Source organism: Canis aureus, chromosome 13, assembly GCF_053574225.1.
Source record: "Canis aureus isolate CA01 chromosome 13, VMU_Caureus_v.1.0, whole genome shotgun sequence".
Taxonomy (NCBI): Eukaryota; Metazoa; Chordata; class Mammalia; order Carnivora; family Canidae; genus Canis; species Canis aureus.
The window spans coordinates 22,583,600-22,601,463 of NC_135623.1; the positions used below are offsets into that span (position 1 = coordinate 22,583,600).

Here is a 17,864-nt window from a genome sequence, read left to right on the forward strand (position 1 = left end):
GCAGCCTGGGGGAGGGTGTACTGCCTGAAAGAAAGGTGGAGGCACTAGCTCCTATTACTCTTACTCATTTTGCTTCTTCTCTTTAGTATCCCCTTTGGCTTTATTTATTATTTATCCTTTTTTTTTTTTTTTTTTTTTTTTTGAAAATGAATGAAGAAACTCATCGGTTCTGCTTAAACTTTCAATGCAGAAGGCTCTGATTGGTCTTATGGCTGGTTGTCTAGGTGACTGGAGATCCAGGCCATTCAGGGCAGAAGGCTGAGCAAGGGGAAGGGGCGGGGCTACTTTTATGGGCTCCAGTGAAGGCTTCTGGCAGAGAACCAGTTGGGGTAACTGGGGCAGCTTGTACTACTGTCTTCTTTCTCCTTTCCAGAGATGGTGGGGATCTAGTCCTGTCACCTGTGAGGGTAGTAACAGCGGGAAGGTTAGGGTTAGAGCTAAGCTGGCACCATCTTACTCAGTCTTGGGTCTGGCTTGGCAGGAGCTAATGAGTCCAAAACACTGTGTCATTCTTGACTCTGAGTTACTTGAAATGGTTGGCTAGAAAAAATCGTATTCTTTTTCTTTGTCTTTGCCATTCCAGGAAATCATCGAGTTCCCCATCCTGAAGCTAAATGGCCGGACCATGGAGATTGAGTCTACCTTTCACATGTATGTCCAGCCCGTAGTCCATCCACAGCTTACTCCCTTCTGTACAGAGGTAAGGGCCCTGGAGCTGGGCAGCACGGGCTGCTGGAAAAGGAGCCTTTGGGTCACTGGTGCACCATACATGCCACTTTGGGACAGCTTTAGTCCTCCTAGTGGTTACAGCAGGTGTGCACTGGACCCAGCAGTTGGCCTTTTACAAAGTCTGTCACTCCTCTTGCACCACTGTGGTCACTGGGGACCCAAGGAGAAATAGCACAATCTGTCCCAGCTTTCCCAGTGTTTTCCCTTCCTTATAGTCCCTCCCCCTCCTGGTGACCAGGCACTTGGAGTGGTGCACCACTGCAGGGTGGTGGTTCTGGGAGTCAGCTTCTTTTCAGTTCCATTTCCCTTGGGGCCTCCTGATGAGAGGTGAAGATTGCAGCTTCTTGGAAGGACAGGTTATGTTCGGGCTCTCAGCTTCTGGTGAGGTTTTCCTGTCCTTGAGCAAAGTGGCCCTGCGTGAAGCATTGATTGAGTTTGTAGGAAGCACAGCTCCATCGTTGAAGAAAGAGAGGGCAGGCCAAGTGGGGTATGAGGCTGAAACGTCCTTATCCTTATCCTGTGCAGGTGTTGTACTTGGCCAGCCAGCAGGTTAGTATTGGCCCCATTTTGCGGATTGTGAAATTGAGCTGAGATCTTGATGCTTGCTAGGGGGCTCAGAAGAGCTAATGGAAGCAAGGAGGTGCCCCTGAAGAGGTCTTACTCTTGAGACCCTCTGTAACTGCCTTCCCCCATGACCTATCATGCTAGGTACTCTGGTAGCCACAGGCTGTGGTGGAATCATAGACCAAGTATGTGTGGTAGTAGAAGTCATGGGAAAACGTGAGTGTTTCTGGAATGTTTTTAAGAATTTGGGGCTAGAGTACATTTGAGACTTCGTGCTGTCATTTAGAGATCTTTCTGCATATGAGTGAAACATGAGGGAGAAGTTCTTGAATGATCCCAAAAAGATTGTCTTGGCGTGGGGAATGCCTGCCTGCCTGCCACTGGTGGGAGGGCCCCGTGGGCTCTGAGGCTGCCTTAAGCTCAGATACAAAGTTTCAGGGGTCACTCCTGAGCTTGATGCCAGTGTTTGCCACCCAACCCACACAGGCCTTTAGGTGCAGGAATCCATCTGCCAAGGTGTGTAGTCTCTCACCCCCTTCATTGTTCCCACTAATGTTGAGATTCCTGCTCCCTCTGGGATCTACCCTTTTCCCCCCCTTGCCCCTGGACATCACCTGTACCACCAGGGGGCGCTGATCTGCTCTTTTTGCCCCTTGTGGGAAAAAAAATCACCACTTTAAAGGTGAAAATCGCCTTGTGGAAAGGGAAGACTTTCCTAACTTAAGCCAGCCAGTTACCTGAGCTTCCACTGGACTGAAAATGGAGTATCCTCTTGTGCTTCTCTTCCTCTTTGTGAGCGGATTCCCCTCCTGGGGGCTCCAGCTGCAGCTAAGCTGCGTTTGGGAAAGGTTGCTAGTAGCTATTTAGGGATGGAACTCAGCCCCGGGCAGGGGTGATGCTTGAGAGTATTGGGGAAAAGGGATCTTTTTGAGGTCAGGGCTGCTGTTGCTGCTGCTCTGGGAGAGGGGAGGAGAGATTGTGAGACTGTGATGAGAGCTATATTTCTTTTTTCTGGAAAGTTTCACTCCAGGAACACATACATAATTTGGAGGGCAGGCGGCATGGTGGGGTTGGGACTGTTGTCCTGAAGCCTTATCTGAAAGTGAAGATGTAACTGTGGCACCTAGGGTGCTGTTTCACCTCAGGCTTCCAGAGCCCCCAACTCTCCCTGCCTTTTTGTCCAGCCTCACATCTCCCTGCTTCATGCCCCGTCACTTCCCTCACCTAAGGTTGCCCCCTCCCAGTCTGCCTTTGCACATGATACTCTTGCCTAGATGCTACTCCCACTCTCCTCCCCCACCCCTGCTTGTCCTCTAGGACTTGCTCAGGGTCACCTTCTCGGAGGAGCTTTCCCTGAGCCCCTGGCTGGTCCCACCACCCAAAGCACTGATCAAATGCATTATACTGTATTTATTTACATGTCTTCTCACTAGACTGTGAGTTCCTTCAGGGCAGAAACTAGATCTGATCCATCTCTGGCCCATCATTAGGGCCTGGTGTCAAGTAAATGCTTAAGACGTGTTCCTTAAATGAATGAGTATTGTCAAAGAGTATCCAACAATACCTTGTTGCCCACTGCCCTACCCCTGCCCCGCCCCCAAGTAACTGTCCTGCTGACACGTTCTTTTGAGTAAGTGAACTCTTCTCAGATCATCTAAATATTATCCTGTCTCCATATCAGATGGAGTTGTAATGTCAAGAGAGGCATGGACACAGGATGGGGGCCTGTGGTCCCCACAGAGGTGGGACCTTGTTCAGTGTGGCAGTAGCTGCCTTTGGGGTAGAGATAGAGATCATCATAGTTAGAGAGAATCTTTCCCTGGTGTGAGGAACAACCCAAAACCTCTGGGTTGTGCCTAAGCAGCTCCTCTAGTAGAATTTTCTGTTGTGCACAAGCAGTTCTTAAGAACCCTGGCCTGTGTGCGTGTGTATGCATGCACGCACGTGCACCTCTGTGCACACACAGGACACCTGAGTACCTATATAAGCACATGATTGTGGGGGGAGAGACAGGCTCAGTTCTGGGCAGCAAGAAGAGGGATTCTGTGTCTGCAGCCCACATACAGACACTCTTACCGCTCTGTGTAATGGACATGTTGTTAGCCTTCTTGAGATCTCTCTTAGTTCCAGTTGACAGTCTGCCTGGAGACTCGTTTCTGACAGAGACGGGATGGGATAAGTTTCATCCCTTCCAAGCCCTTTCCCTACCACCTCTAGAGTCTACTCCAACCCATCAGATCTCTGCCTGTAGCAGCTGGGCTGCTGCACAGTCCCTGACCATGTGTAGTCTTTTTTTGTTGTTGTTGTCACTGTCTTGAAAAAAACTAGGAAAAAAAATTTACCAATTTTGCTAAATGCCAGTAAAGGGCTTTGTCTTGCACCTGTACTTATAAAGGGTGAGATTTATATTGGTCTCTTTGTCTGAGGAGAAAGAGTGGGTCTGATTATCAGATTGCACAACAGAGACAAGTGCTTATGTAATCAACAAACTGTCTTGGTGTCAGAATACGATTGTGTTGGAGATAAACTGTGAAAGGAGAAAGCGCTGGATGCTGACATGCTATTGGCATTGAGTGTCCTGGGCTGCTTCCTGTAGTTGCTAGTGTTTATGATGAAGCCAGCTCGTCCCTGGACAAAGCCCTTGTGTGGGCAGGGTATCTCAGTAACCAGTCATGTTATCAGTCCGGGTCAAAAGCCTCTCGCCTTGTGGTTTCCGAGTCTGGAGAAGCGGGAGTTAATCTGTAATCCCTCGGTGAAAGGAGCCACAGAGCACACATTAATTCTTCCTCTCACCTCTCCAGCTTTAAGTGGTTAAGGTCTTTGAGCTCTGTTTAGCCTGTGAGCCCTGGTTCTCAGCTTAATAATACTTGGCTTTGCTCTAGTACCTTTCATTGTGAGGATGTGAAAGCTTTTTACAAATATATATTAACCCAAGTGGGATTGGGTTTAAACTGCAGCATGAAGGATTTAAGTTATGCCTAAGGTAGAACTTTCCAGTATATATGTTTTTTAATTGGCTGTCTCTTTCATGGCTTCTTGTGTAAGTCTTAGAGACATCTTATAAGTTGTCAGTACCAGGTAAAAGGACTCATTCTTTTTTTTTCTTTTTTAAAGATTTTTTTTTTTTTTAATTTATTCATGAGAGACACACACAGAGAGAGGCAGAGACACAGGCAGAGGGAGAAGCAGGCTCCATGCCGGGAGCCCAACATGGGACTTGATCCCGGGTCTCTAGGATCACACCCTGGGCTGAAGGCGGCGCTAAACTGCTGAGCCACCAGGGCTGCCCCAGGGACTCATTTCTTAATTTCACACTCTATTCATCTAGTGCCTTGGAAGAGCCAGCAAGATGTAGTCCATCCTCTGGAAGGATTCATATGGGGAAGTAAGGCCTCCCCCTGGAAGAGCGCCTCTAGCTGAACCAATAGTTCAAGCCCCTGTGTCTCTGGCGATTGAGTTCAAGCCCTCTAGGAGCTCAGCTGTAAGCCATGTCTTGCTGAACCGCAGGTGGTCTAGAAAGCATGGAGAGAGAGGCTTGGGCTTGGAGAGGCTCCTCCAGGCCAATAATTCTAGGATTGCTGACCAGTGGACAGGAATGTGAGAAAGCCCCAGGCCCCTGGAGCCCTACCACCTACCACCTGGGTGGAAGAAGCAGGCCTCGTCTGTAGTGAGAGACTGCAGAGCAGAGCCCTAGTTTTCCTTTTTAGGGCAGTGACTTTCTTTCCCCACATTAGTGATTTTCCTGGGGCCCAGAACAGGTGCTTGTGGGATACACAGATGCTGACCTAAGGCCCATCTCCAAGGAGGGGGCTCTCTTGGCAAGGGTGCCTTTGGTTTCTTCTGTGAGTGAGCCTTTCTGGAAGTCCTTCAGTGTTCAGCTCATCCGAGTGACTCTTGCTTGGTGTAGGAGTCGAGAAGTGGTAGACCTAACCTTGCCCCACAAGACTCAGACTAGATGTGAGACTGGCACACAGACCCCAGAGCTTTCTACGTAAGAGTGGCTGTAGGTTTTCCAGGATAGTCCTGACCCTAAACCCTAGCTGTAAGCTTAGGGATATGGCTTGGCCCTGGAAGAACTAAGCAGGAGAGGAGGAGGGCCAGGAAGGGCAGTGGTGGGTACAAGGGTGCTAGTCAGTCATCTGGGTGTTCACCTGGAGTCAGCCACAGCTTACTCTGGACTCTAGCCCCTAAGTGCCTGAGACAAAACACAGGCACTGCTGTGCTATGACACCGCCTGCTCAGTGTGGGGCTCTGGAAGGTGTACAGGCTTTGGGTGCTGGCTGGGCTGGGCATAGAGGGGCTGCCAAGTAGAACGCAGATTCCATGAGGCAGGGATTTCATGTTTTTCCTTACGACTGGATCCCTAATTTCTGGAATGGGGCCCAGCACATTGTAGGCTGGCAATGAATAGCTGTTGACTAAATAAAAGGAGAAGTCTTAGCACTCCAAGATTAAAGCCGCTGACCCAGAGCTCTTTCTCACCCCTCATCTGCCAGCCCCACCCCTAGCCCTCAGTGGACCAACTTTTCTTCTCTTTGGCTCAGGCCCTCCCTCTGCTGGGCAGTTCTTTGGTCTCCCAAGCAAAGAAAGGGTGTGGAGGTGCCAGCCGGGTGGGCATGCTGTGGGTTAAAGCCTTGCGAAACAACAGTGTAGTTAATCTTTCTAATTTATTTTCCTTTTAGACCATGGGAAGTCTGTAGGCAGCAGCTGTTACCCAATTAAAATACAGATTAATATAAAAACAGTTTCTGGAATATAAAATAGAGTGGCTGTGTCCTTACACTTCCTTAAAATACCACCTAATAATGACTTGATGAACTACAGAAACCCACCTAGAGGAACTCAGCGTTCTTAAAATGAAAATATCTTCCCTAAAAGGTGTGTATTACCATTCCATGTAAGTCGCTATGAGAAAATAACCTTCCCTCTTAGAGCCAGCAGTTCCTGTGAGTTGGGTATTTGATATTCATTAAATGTAATTATAGTTTAATTGGAGTTTAATCCCCCCCCCCAACACTTAAAAAAAAAAAGAAGAAATTCCCCAGCAAGCCTGAGATCTTACTCTGTGTAGAGGTAGCCAGGGGCACATTGGACATGGTGATTTCCAGCTGGGTCCAGGTCTGTGGCTAGGGGCCTCCTGCCTCAGATCCCTGAGGCAGTTTGTCTTTGTCTGTGTTCGAGGGATATTTTCACTTCAAATCAAAACAAAGCAGAGCAAAGTAACAAGCTTGTTTGAACCTAGGCCTGACCTGGGTGGAGCAGCCTGAGTCAGTTGTTCTGTAGACCAGGTTCCTTTATTAGGTCTTTCGTCTGAGTTTCCCCATCAGTTAAAGGATCCTATTTCTTGCTTACCTAGTTGGTATTGAGGGCCCAGGTATTCAGGGTAAAGGGTGGATGCCTGTGGGGCTCCCCTGGTTCTTCACCGATGTTAGAGGAGGAAATGCTGGACATTGAGACCCAGAGAAGGGGTGGACTTGAATCCAAATGTGGCTGCCCTAAGTTCTACAGGAACTTCTGTGAAGCTTGGAGGTAAACTTTAGATTCTAATTTGTAGGGATTTGTTGAGCCTATTGAATACAAGACACATAACATCTTTTTTTTCCCTCCCAAAATGAAAGCTGAAATAGGTATGAAACACACCCTGCAGTCAGCATATAGATGTGTTTCTCCCTCTCAGGGCAGGATATTGTGGGGAAAGTTCACCCTGTGTCCTGGGACTTCATTCCCAAGGCTTCTGGCAAGTTCTGAGCTGAAAGCAGTGCAGGCCAGGGCCTTTCGTAGAATGAAAAAGGAAAGGATCCAGTCCGGCTTTGAGACTCTGCACCCTGCTGTTCCACCTATTGGCTGTTTCTCTTTCCTTTCAGCTCACCGGGATTATTCAAGCCATGGTGGATGGTCAGCCAAGCCTGCAGCAAGTGCTGGAGGTAAGTTGAGTGACCTTTAATTCCTGACCTCTGACCCTTTCCTGCTGCCTTTCTCTCCCTCCCCTCCTGAGAATGTAGCCGTGTAATTTGACTATGATTATGGCTTGATTAGAATAACATTTGCTGTCACATCAGTGACATGCTGTTGAGAGTATCGAACCATTGATCTGTCATCTCCAGCTGTTCCCGTCAGGGTTACTGGCAAGATGTCCGAGTGCTGCCCCGAGTTCCACACAGGCCCCCACCCCCTCCTGGCCCCTGGCCCTCTGCTGGGCAGCCCAGGCAGCCTGTGCTGGGCTTGTTGGAAGGAGGGGAGCTGAGCTATGGCACTGCAGAACTAGCCCTGGGGACCGAAGGTGTTTTTGTTTAGCTTTAGTGTTGGCTTCCTGTGGCATGTGAGCACTTCATTAACTCACCCAGAACTCCCCATCGATGGCTTTTGTTTGCTGTCAGCTCCTCCAGGAGGTGCGGTTGGGCCCGCCTGCCCCACTGCAGCTTGCCGCTGGATGCATTGTGTCTGTCAGGGGTGCAGAGGCTGCACTGGGTAATGATTCCTAATCAGAATAATTACAACAATTGCCCATGTGAAGGAAATCAAATTAAAGGCTTTAGAACCCTTGGCAGAGACCACACTTCTAGGATGTTCTCCTCAGGGAGCTGGAAAAGGTTAAGATGCTGCTGCTTATGCTCCAGCCTGAGGGAATAAGGATGGGCTGCGCTTGGCCTCAGCTTGGCTCCCACCGCTTCTGGCCTGGGGGTTTGCATTGAGGGAGAGGATCCCTCTCTCCCTCCCTCCTCTCTAGGGGGAGGGGAGAAGAGAAAAAAGCCTGTGGATCTCATTAGGTGCTTTATTTATCTTTAAGACTAGTAAACCCAAAGCTCAGTTCCTATCAAAGCACAGGAGAAAGCAGAGTATGGGGGGGATAGCAGGACACATCTGCATTGCTGGTATTCAGCCTAGAGGAGGTTGGGTGGTGGCAGGGGGAGGGAGGAAGGTCTCTGTATAGCCAAGAGACCCTGTCCCATGGGAGAGAGAAATGCAGACTGAATTTCCTGGGGTTTCCCAGGATGGAGTCGGGTTTAAGCTCACCCAGTGGCAGGTATGCTCCCTAGGTTCTGTGACTGGTCAAATTCTGGGTAGGGTTAGTGTTAGGGTACCTGCAATAGGTTGGAAGAAGAGAAGATGAGCTCTGAGGTGTCTCCCAGTCTTACTGACCCTCTTTTTTTGAGGGGAAATTCACTCCTATTATTGAGGGGTCTCCTCCACATTGACTGCTCCCTGTAAGACTAGACTCATGGAGAAAGAGGGGACTCATTGTTTCCTATGGCCCAGGCAGGGCCTAGCCCCTGAGGGAGGCCACATAGCAGGCAACTATTCCCTGGAATGTCTCTGGCCAGGATCCTAAGAGGAAGATGCTTGCTGTAGGTCAGCACTGAACCAGAGCTTTTGAGGTTATGGGATTTTTTTTTTTTTTTTTTTCTCCTCAGTGGTATTGGTTGAGAGGGAGCGATGGTCTTGAGGAGGCTTTCTCCTGCTAACCTCAGGCCAGACTGGAGCAGGATGCTCCAGGGATTCTGACTCTTATCCATGAAGCTACTGTCTACTATTTCAGCATACTTTGTGGGTGAAGAGGGAAGGTTCCTGGCATCAGCCTGAATAGGGAGTCTGGCGAGGAGACCAGAATGGGCTCTGCTTTGTCCTATTAACCCTGAGTTGGTCATACATCTAAAAAAGCTGAATTCTTGTTCTAACCAAGGCCTTGAGCAGGTGGCCAGCTGGATTTTTGCCTGACTCATTTAGTCCAGGTAGGACCCATGCTAGACGTAGCTGGGAGGGCTAACCCAGCTGGTTAGGGGTTGTCTTGGTGATTCCTCCAACTGTTTATCCATATAAGCAGAGTAGGAAAGGAAAAGGACAGGCTTTATTCCAAATGTAGTATCACTTTCCTGGACAGGCTCATAGTACAAGGTTTTCACTAAATATCTATTGAATGAGTGAATGGCGTAGGTCCTAAGCTTCCAAGGACCTCTGTGAGTATTAAGTGCTTCTCATGGGGAAGGCCAGGTCTTGCTGACCAGGCTCCTGACAGTCCTGTCTTGCTCTCTTTTCCAAGACCACCTTGTAGGACTTGAGGCATTGGGGAGCCCTCCTCTACTGCCCCCAGTTGGGGCATTTACCTTGGAGATTTAACACCAGTGAGCTGGAGCAAGGTTAGCTGACATAGGAGCTCTAGGTTTGCCTTCTTTTCTTATATTAAGTGTTAGAAAGGATACATGAGTGTGAGTGTGTGCATGTCCTTCAGTGTAAGTGGGCCATAGTGGCTGGGGAGACAAGCCATTCAGTAGCAGAAGGTCTAGAATTTAGCTTGCTGGGGAGACTCTTGAGCTGAGGGGGATTCTCCCGTGTACAGACTATGAAGAGGTTCTGCACAATCTGGCTCGAGGAGCAGCTCTGACCTCCTGGGAGGTAGGACAGCTGTAGCCTTGGAACGACCTAGGATCGTTGGCCCTACTCAAAGACTGCTTCGGCGTGGACGAGGCCTTCAGGATCTCTGAGATGTCCCAGGGAGCCAGCCTCCACCTGCTAGAAGTGATCTTACTCAGGACTTCAGTGGGCTCTCCATTACGTGCCCGAGTCTTCACAGTCTGGCCCACCTAGTCCCCAACGTCATTTCCTAGCCCGCCTTTCTACACATTGGACATGGGTCACACTACTCCTAACTCATATTTCAGTCAGTCAGCAGGTATCTGTTGAGAAGACACTGCTGGGGTTAGGGATTGTGACAGTGAGTTAAGACAGAAGTTCCTGCCTTCATGGTGCTTGTAGTCCAGTGGGGAAGGCAGACAGTAAACACATAATTGCTTCTCAAATACAAAATGATTGTGCCCGTGCCTGTGTCTCTGCCTGTGGTATCCTTTGCTGTGCTCCATCCACCCTGTCAGGCAGACCCAACCACCAAGTCCCTAGATCCGTTGTCTTCTTTGTGAAGCCTTCCTTCCCAATTCCTTTCTCTGTAAAAGGTAGAGCTAGTCGCTTCCTCCTCTTGGTCCTATAGCATTCTGGTCACTTCTCCATGGCTGCATTTATTATATTGTATTATGATCTGACTTTCTCTCCTCCTCAGTCTACTGTCTATTTTGTGGTAGCCATTTAATACATTATTATGTTTAATTCTCAAAACAACCCCATAAGGTTAGTCATCCTGCCTCATTTTATAGATGAAGGAAACTGAAGTTCAGAGAGGTTAAATGACTTTTAAATGACTTCCCATCAGTGACACAGTCAGGATATAGAAGAGCCAAGGTTAGAACCCAGATGTGTCTGACTTTCAATCCTGCATTTCTAGCTACTTTGCCATGTAGCCTTTAAAAACTAATCCGTCTGTGTGAGTGGAGTGGTAGTGATCTGCTGTACTCTCACCCCATGCCTGGGATCTTCTGAAAAATAGGCAATGCTTCATGAATGTTTTATGATAATTCTCTCATTAAATACTGAGTTTAGTATTTGTACTTCCAATGTGAGTGCAAATAATAAGACTGATCAAAGAGATGAAAGGAAAGAAATACTTAAAGTGTGTTTAGGAGCTGTTTTATCTCTTAGTCTAGAAATTGAACTCAGCCTTCAAAAGGTTCCACCGAATTTGAATTTGAATCCTCAACCAGGAGAGGAGAAACATAAAGTCTGGGGCCAGTTTATGAGCTTTCAGCGACTGAAGTGGAATGGGGTTCCAGCCCAGCAAGTGAGCTTTTTCTGCTAGACTCACAGTGAAGATAAACTTCACCATCATTTGGGGGAATAACCAAATTCATAAATTTGGTTAATAAACCTTTGGTGGGAGGGTGAAATGAATAAGTGAATGAATGAACCTGAGGATTGGAGTCCCTTCTTGGGGCCTCCTTCCAGCCTGTTCTCATGGCCAAGGGCATCCTGTGTCTGTACTAGGCTTTGCTTTTGAGGGCCGACTTACTGGGATATGTCCTTATCCCATCTGGAGCAGGCTGCTCGGCAGTGGGGCAGTGGAGAGGTTCCCTCCCCCGACTCACTCAGGCTTGTGGATCTTCCTGTAGGGATCATCCTCCTAGTGCTCCCATAGCCCTGAGCCAAGGCTGAGAGCCCAGAACAGAGCCATGGCTGGATAAGATTACAGTTTTCTCCTGCTCTGATTACAAGCAGCTTATCTGCGTTTCACTGTTGTGGCTCTTCACAGACTTGGAAAGAAAAAAAAAAGGAAAAATCTCATCTGTTCTTGTTGTGTACTTTTCAGAGGGTCGATGAGTGGATGGCGAAAGAAGGCCTCTTAGATCCAAACGTCAAGTCAATTTTTGTCACCTGTGGCGACTGGGACTTGAAAGTCATGTGAGTATAAGAAGGACTACTTTGCTGACAGGGCTTGGAATCAGTGGGACCAGGTCTTGCCTTTCGCAGGCTTACATGTCCAAGCCTACAGGGCAGCTGGGTCAGAGAGTCCCTGGATCTTTGGGGCTGCCAAGGTGAGAAGAGGGCAGGGAACCCTACCTTCTGCCTCTGGAGCAGGGAGTAGATAAGTCAAGGACCCTACTGGGACTGCTATTATTGGGGCCTTCCTGCCTTTGCCAGGTCTCACTGCTTAGGACAGCCCTTCCGGTTGTGGGCTACATATTGTTGCCCTGGAAGGGAAGAGTTAAAAGCAGATCTTTTTTTTTTAGTGTTTATTACCCTTAATGCTTTAAAAATAGTAACGCATTTAATAAACCTTGGTACTTTTGTTCCTGTTTTATAGATAAGGGAATTAAAGCACAGAGAGGTTAAGTAACTTGCCCAAGAACACACAGAGCTAGGATTCAAACCCAGGCAACCTGGCTCCAGGGTCCTGTCTTAACCATTACGCCGTGCCTACCCTTTTATCTGGGGAACAAGGCCCTGATGATTCAACTGCAAGCCCTATAGTGGGATGAGAGAGGGCTGCTTCTAGGGAACTACCCAATTCCCCAGCCTCCTTGTTCCTCTTTCGTTCCCACTGCTTTTTCTCCTTTGTCTCCGGGTCCTGCCCTGCTTATAGAAGACAGAACTGGTTCCTCTGCTGGGTTGACACTTTTGCCTCTTGTCTATCCTCATGGATACCTGGTTTCAGACAGCCCCCAGGGAGCTAAAGTGGGGTGGAGGTGGTGGGGGCATTGTTTGCTGAGGATTGATAGAATCGATACCTCTGTGTTCTTTGTGACCGAAGGCAGCCGCAAGCATTCTGGGTGTGTGTGTGTGTGTGTGTGTGCGTGCATGCTTTTGTGCATAGGTGGGGTATTGTTGGGGGGTGAGGAATAGTAGCTCTGAGGTGACATTTTCTACCAAATAGGCATTGTCTTCTTAACGAGGTCCTTTTTTATGCCTTTTGGATGCTGGATGTTGAGGTGAAGTTAGGCACTCAGGTGGATGTCAAGCCTGCTCTTGGACACCATTTCCCTAGGTGACAGGAGGAAGAACAAGTCCAGATCACATAAACACACACCTCATTTCCACATCCCTCAGGTCGTGTACACACGTTGACTGCATACCTCTAGGTGTGCGCACACGACTCCCAGAGCTCCAGAGGATCTCTGTGTTCCCAGCTGACACTCCTGTGTCAGGGAAATTACAGAGGCTGGACCTGGAAGCAGATATGAATCAGGGGAGGATTCTATGGAGAAGGTGAGGAGGAGGAGGCTGTTGCTCTTATTTATGGCATCTTGGGCAGCTCTGAGTACTTGAATCTTCAGAGAAGGGATTTAGGTGGAGCTCTGTAGCATATAAGAGAAGCTCTTTGGGGTGGGCAGGGTTCAGGCTGATACCCAGCACCTGGGGCTCATGTAGCCCAGTCCAGAGGCCCAGTTTCTCCAGATAGCCTTCCAGGACTTCCATTCTTCCAAGTGTTTTTCACTCTTTGGTGTGTTTGTATCCCAGATACTCACATTTCAGAATCTTCTGCATTAACTGTGAATGGCATGTCCATATGTGTGTATATGAAAACTTCCCTGTTCATCCACGCGGGGACTATCTGGTCAGGCCTCCTAAGTTTGGATTTGGTTTCTCCATGAGGAGAGGGGGATTTTCAGAGAGTGCTGCCTTCTTTGGGTCTGGCCCATTCTGGCCTATAGCACCAGTTCACCTCAGTAGGCCTGGGACAGATTTTGTTGGCTCTGGAGGCTGCTTTGCAGCTTCACAAGAAATGATGTAATCAAGAAAAGGGATTGGGTCAAAACATACAGGAAAAGAAACCCCCACCCCAATTTTTTAAAAAAAGATTTTATTCATTTATTTTAAAGAACGAGCATGAGTGGGAGGGGCAGAGGGAGAGAGAGAATCTCAAGGGGACTCCACACTGAACGCAGAGCCTGACATGGGGGCTCCATCCCAGAACTCTGAGATCACGACCTAAGCTAAAACCAAGAGTCAGATGCTTAACTGACTGAGCCACCCAAGCGCCCCAAAACCAAATTTTAAAGAGCATGTACCAAATTTCATTCAGTCCTCCCAACTATCTTCCTTGGTAGAAGGGGATATCTCCCTTTATAGATAGAAAAAAACCAAAACAAAACAATTTGAAACTGAGGCCCAAATTGGTAGACTCATAGGTACACAGAATTGAATTCTAAGACCACGTTGCTTCTAAAAGAGCTGGGTTGGGCAGACTTTGGTAGCCGGTTTGGGTTTGTATTGAAAAGACCAGTGAAGCTCTAAAAAAGAATATGCAGGAAGGAAGCAGATGTCAGGTGGCAGGAGCTGGGGGGAGGAGAGCTTTGTGACTGCCTTTTAGAAGCAGGAGTCCGCATAACTGCTGGGAAGGCTCTTAATTAAATGTGTAACAAAATAAAAACAGCCAGAGAGGAAACCTAAGTAGTGCTTCGTGACAGTGCACAGCTTATCGGTGTTCCTGGAACCTCTCGTCAGATGGCTCTCATCAGAGCCATCACCTTTTTATGCGTCTGGTAAAGGCTGCTGAGGAGCCTGACAAGGGTGGTGTTAAATTGACACCCGCAACTTGTTAGTATGGGGCTTACTTCTTATTTTGACATCCATTTTCAGATTTAACTAAGTCTAAGGGATTCAAATATTTTCATTTCCCACTCTAGTTTCCTGGAGCCATGGCTCCTTCTCGTTGCTGCCCTTCCCCTCTCTCCCAGCACCCACCCCCAACCAGCTTCACATCACTTTTGTTGGAAAGGGCCTGATTAGTGAGCCACTGAGAAATGGGAACTGAAGTGGCAGCAGAAATCCCACTGGAGAAGAGAAATCTGCTCAGGTCCCGACAGAAACATTTTGTGTCCATCTTTTGTCAAAGCCAGATGAGTTGATACTCTGTGGGCTTTGATGCTATAGTCACAGATCCTGCTGAGGTGGGTTTTAATTTAGTGGGCATGGATTTAATTTTCCTTCTCAACTTGTTTAAGAAATGACATGACACTTGTTATGGCTTTGGTGCTTGGTCAGCTTGCCTCCCCTACCTGACCTACCCTTTCTTTGCCTTACCTTGTGGTTCTTGAAGCTCTTCATGGCATTTAGTGTTCTTTCTCTAGTTTTTTCTCTTCTCTGCCTACCCAGGCAGGGAATGTCTCTGTAGAGGGGTTCCATCTTTGACATGGCAGCAGAGATCTTGCTGGAAGAAAGCAGTCTGGACATGTACTTATTTATACATGAGATTGTATTGTGCCTCCCTCTACTTCTCCTTATTACTAGATTGTGGGCACCATTATAACCTTGGATAGTGTTTGGCACTTAGTAGTTGTTCAATAAATGTTTGTTGAATAAATGACAGCTAAGTAATGGAGTGGGCTTGTGGTATTTGTACTCAGGAAGAATGACAGAGGATCAATGGAAGGTAGATTCAGGGAGAATGGAACAGGAGAGGAAATCTTGGGCCTTCCTGTACCAATCTGAGTGTGAGGGGTTGGAGAACTATGCTGCTAATGCCAGGTGGCCCCTGGATTTTCTCACACCAGCACTGGGTGTTGGGTCCTCCCTTCATGTTGGGTACTGGGTGAGATGGCCCACAGGCCTGGGTCGTGGAGGAGTTTGGTCCTCAGCTGGCTGAAGGCCTTTCTCAGAGATTTGTGCCTTCCAACACTGAGGGCTGGGATTGCTCTGGGGACATTTATATCATAAGAAAAATAGCATGTATCGAGCGCTTATTACGTATCATATCAGGAGTCTGCTGTGCTATTTATTTACACATCATCTCATTTAATTCTGCCACAATACTATGAAATAAATTCTTTTTATAACTTTTTTTTTTTTTTTTAAATGATGAGGAAACTGGAGCCCAGGGAGGTAAGTTTGTCAAGGGAACACAACCAGTTTGTGGCAGGCGTATGAACCTAGGCATTCTGACTCTAGAACCAGCGTGTTTAACCACTATGCCATCTGACCATCTGCTTCTGCCCTTCATGGCCCATGGCTTTGTGATGATAGGGGGGATGCCCTTCCCGCTTTCCTTTGTTTGCACTGAGTGGCTGACGTTCTCTGACACCCTAGGCTGCTGGTACCCCATGTGGTGTTGGTGGAGGTCTGGACTGTTACATGTATTTTGGTATGGGGGCATGGTTGGCCAGGGGGTGTATTGAGGGATGATTTGGGGCTGCTGAGAGCCTCCTTGATGAGCTACAAATGAATGAATCCTCAGATCTGTTTTAAGGAAACCACTTCCAGTATCATTTTGGATACCTCTATCCTATAGTATGTCTGGAAGCATGTGGGGGACCTCATCATGTCACTAAGCTCATGAAAGCCTTACCCCTTGCCCATGGGTGTGCCAGTTGGTCCCAGCTCTGAGCTATATCACTTCTGATTAGCAGCCTGCTGGGGGAAGGGGCTTGAGTAAGAACTCCCTGGCAGTTCTGACTTGTCTCATTTCCCGATACTTTTATCTGTCACTGCAAGTGCTTGGGCTCCCCTCCTGAACTAATTAAGTTTGCATGTGTTTAGACACATTGCCAAATAGGGCTTAGCAAAGCGGAACTGAGCTACATCTCTTTCCGAGTAGGGAAGGAAGGGTAAATGAATGCTCTCCCACAAGGGCCAGGGAGAACTGTGGATGACATGGAGTGGGTGTGTGTACAGATGATAGGCATTTTGCCCTGGCCCTCCTAGGGACGTGGTGAGCTTGCAGAGCAGCCTTCTGATTGGCTGGCAGGGGCAGGTGAGGGCCCAGTCTCCAGCTCTTTTAGTGAATTGGGCATTCTGAGAGGGCCGAGGATGGATAGAGGACAGGCTTTGATGTATGATTGTTATCCCAAGCACAGGCAAAACTGAATGTCAAATTCAGGATATTACAGGAGGAGTTTGTAGGGCTGTGTGCTGTTTGCCGCCAGCCTGAACCACCTACCTAGTCCCTAGGCCTAAAACCACCTGTATGAATAACAGCGTTCAGGGTAGCCTTTCTTCTAAGTCTCTGAGAAGTATGCTGGAAATGTGGACACTGTTTTACCAGAAGACCCCAGGTTCCCCTGTTTAGTCTTGTGATCGCTATGAGACGGCCTCAGGGGGAGGTGGAGAAAAGGAGTAGTATTGTATAGAATCCCCTGACCTTAGAGGCTCACTATAGTGAGGCAGTAGCTGACAGGATGTTTTTGAGTCAGGCCAATGCCCACCTCTTCCCTAGTGCTGGGTAGCCTGAGATGTTCTGTGGCAGGATGTACTTGGATCCTGTCCAGACAGCAGATATGGGGGCAGATATGGGGGACAGTGGACTCCTCCTCTGAAGTAGGGAGGGTGGGTATTTCCTACACAAAGTAGTTAGGAAAGCGAGCCGCCAGCTGTGGTCAATCTTACAGTTTGGAGGCCAATGGGTCAGCTTCCTGGCCACGAAGAGGCTTTCTCAGTGGGCAAGACTGGCTTCCAGTGCACACTGAGTGTGTGTGGCGGGTGGGGAGGGTGTTCTGGAGGTTGTATAGGAATTCTGGGCCTTCAAGCTATAGCCTAAGCCCAGAGAGAACAAGAAACAGACCTTCTGCCCTCCCTTCAGCTTCCCTAGAGCCCTCTCGTCAGCAGAGGTGCATCGGGTTAGCCCCAAGAAGGCAGCTTGAGTTGATGGGGTCATGTTTCAGCTGCAGCTAATCCAAGTCACTCGATATAAATCTCTCCCTGCTGTCTCTCCCCTCCCTCCCATCCCCAACCCACAGACAGGGAAATGAATCCTGGCCCTCGCCCTGAATACATCATGGCAGGCCTGCCTCTAATGAGAGAGGGCCATTCATTGTAGGGTGAAGCTCCCTGCAGAGCCTGGGATGCCATTAATTAAAGAAGAGCCACCTGAAGCCAGTCGTGCGGTGCAGCCTGCCACGCTCAGATGGAGTGGTGGTGGGGTAGCCTCGTTAGCCTGACAGCTCCTTGGGCCGAGAGTTCTTGGGCTCTGAGGAGCGAGGGGTGCCCCGCCTCCCCCTGAGAGCTTGCAGGCCTCTGGGGCCAGCCTACTCACAGATGCATGAGACTTCCCTCTGGCACATGTCCTGGTGCCTAGCACTAGTGGTAAAGGGGCTCCTGAGTGTGGGCTTGGTGCGGGTTATCCATTTCCTATGGGCAGTCTCTAGGGCAGGAGCAGGTTTCTGTGGAGTCCATGGGAACTCTTAGGCCCCTGCCTGCGCCCCCTTTCCGCTCTTCTCCTTGTGGTCCTGGAGCTACAGGTTAGTAGGCAGCTCAGC

The 17,864-nt window shown here is 48.6% G+C and overlaps 1 protein-coding gene across 15 annotated transcripts in view; it reads left to right on the forward strand.

The window, feature by feature from the left end:
- ERI3 (ERI1 exoribonuclease family member 3) overlaps nucleotides 1-17,864 on the forward strand; it is a 127,659-nt gene that overhangs the window by 32,955 nt on the left and 76,840 nt on the right. For 14 of the 15 annotated variants that reach the window (XR_013350443.1, XR_013350444.1, XR_013350442.1 and 11 more), the window contains 3 exons: nucleotides 584-700; nucleotides 7,158-7,217; nucleotides 11,483-11,574. Coding sequence is in view for 11 of the 15 variants with exons in the window: in XM_077845292.1 (XP_077701418.1) it covers nucleotides 584-700; nucleotides 7,158-7,217; nucleotides 11,483-11,574 (269 nt within the window). In the remaining 4 variants the exon portion in view is untranslated. Of the gene's footprint in view, nucleotides 1-583; nucleotides 701-5,975; nucleotides 6,172-7,157; nucleotides 7,218-11,482; nucleotides 11,575-17,864 lie in introns of those variants that run through there. The other variant, XM_077845300.1, reaches the window with a different exon arrangement.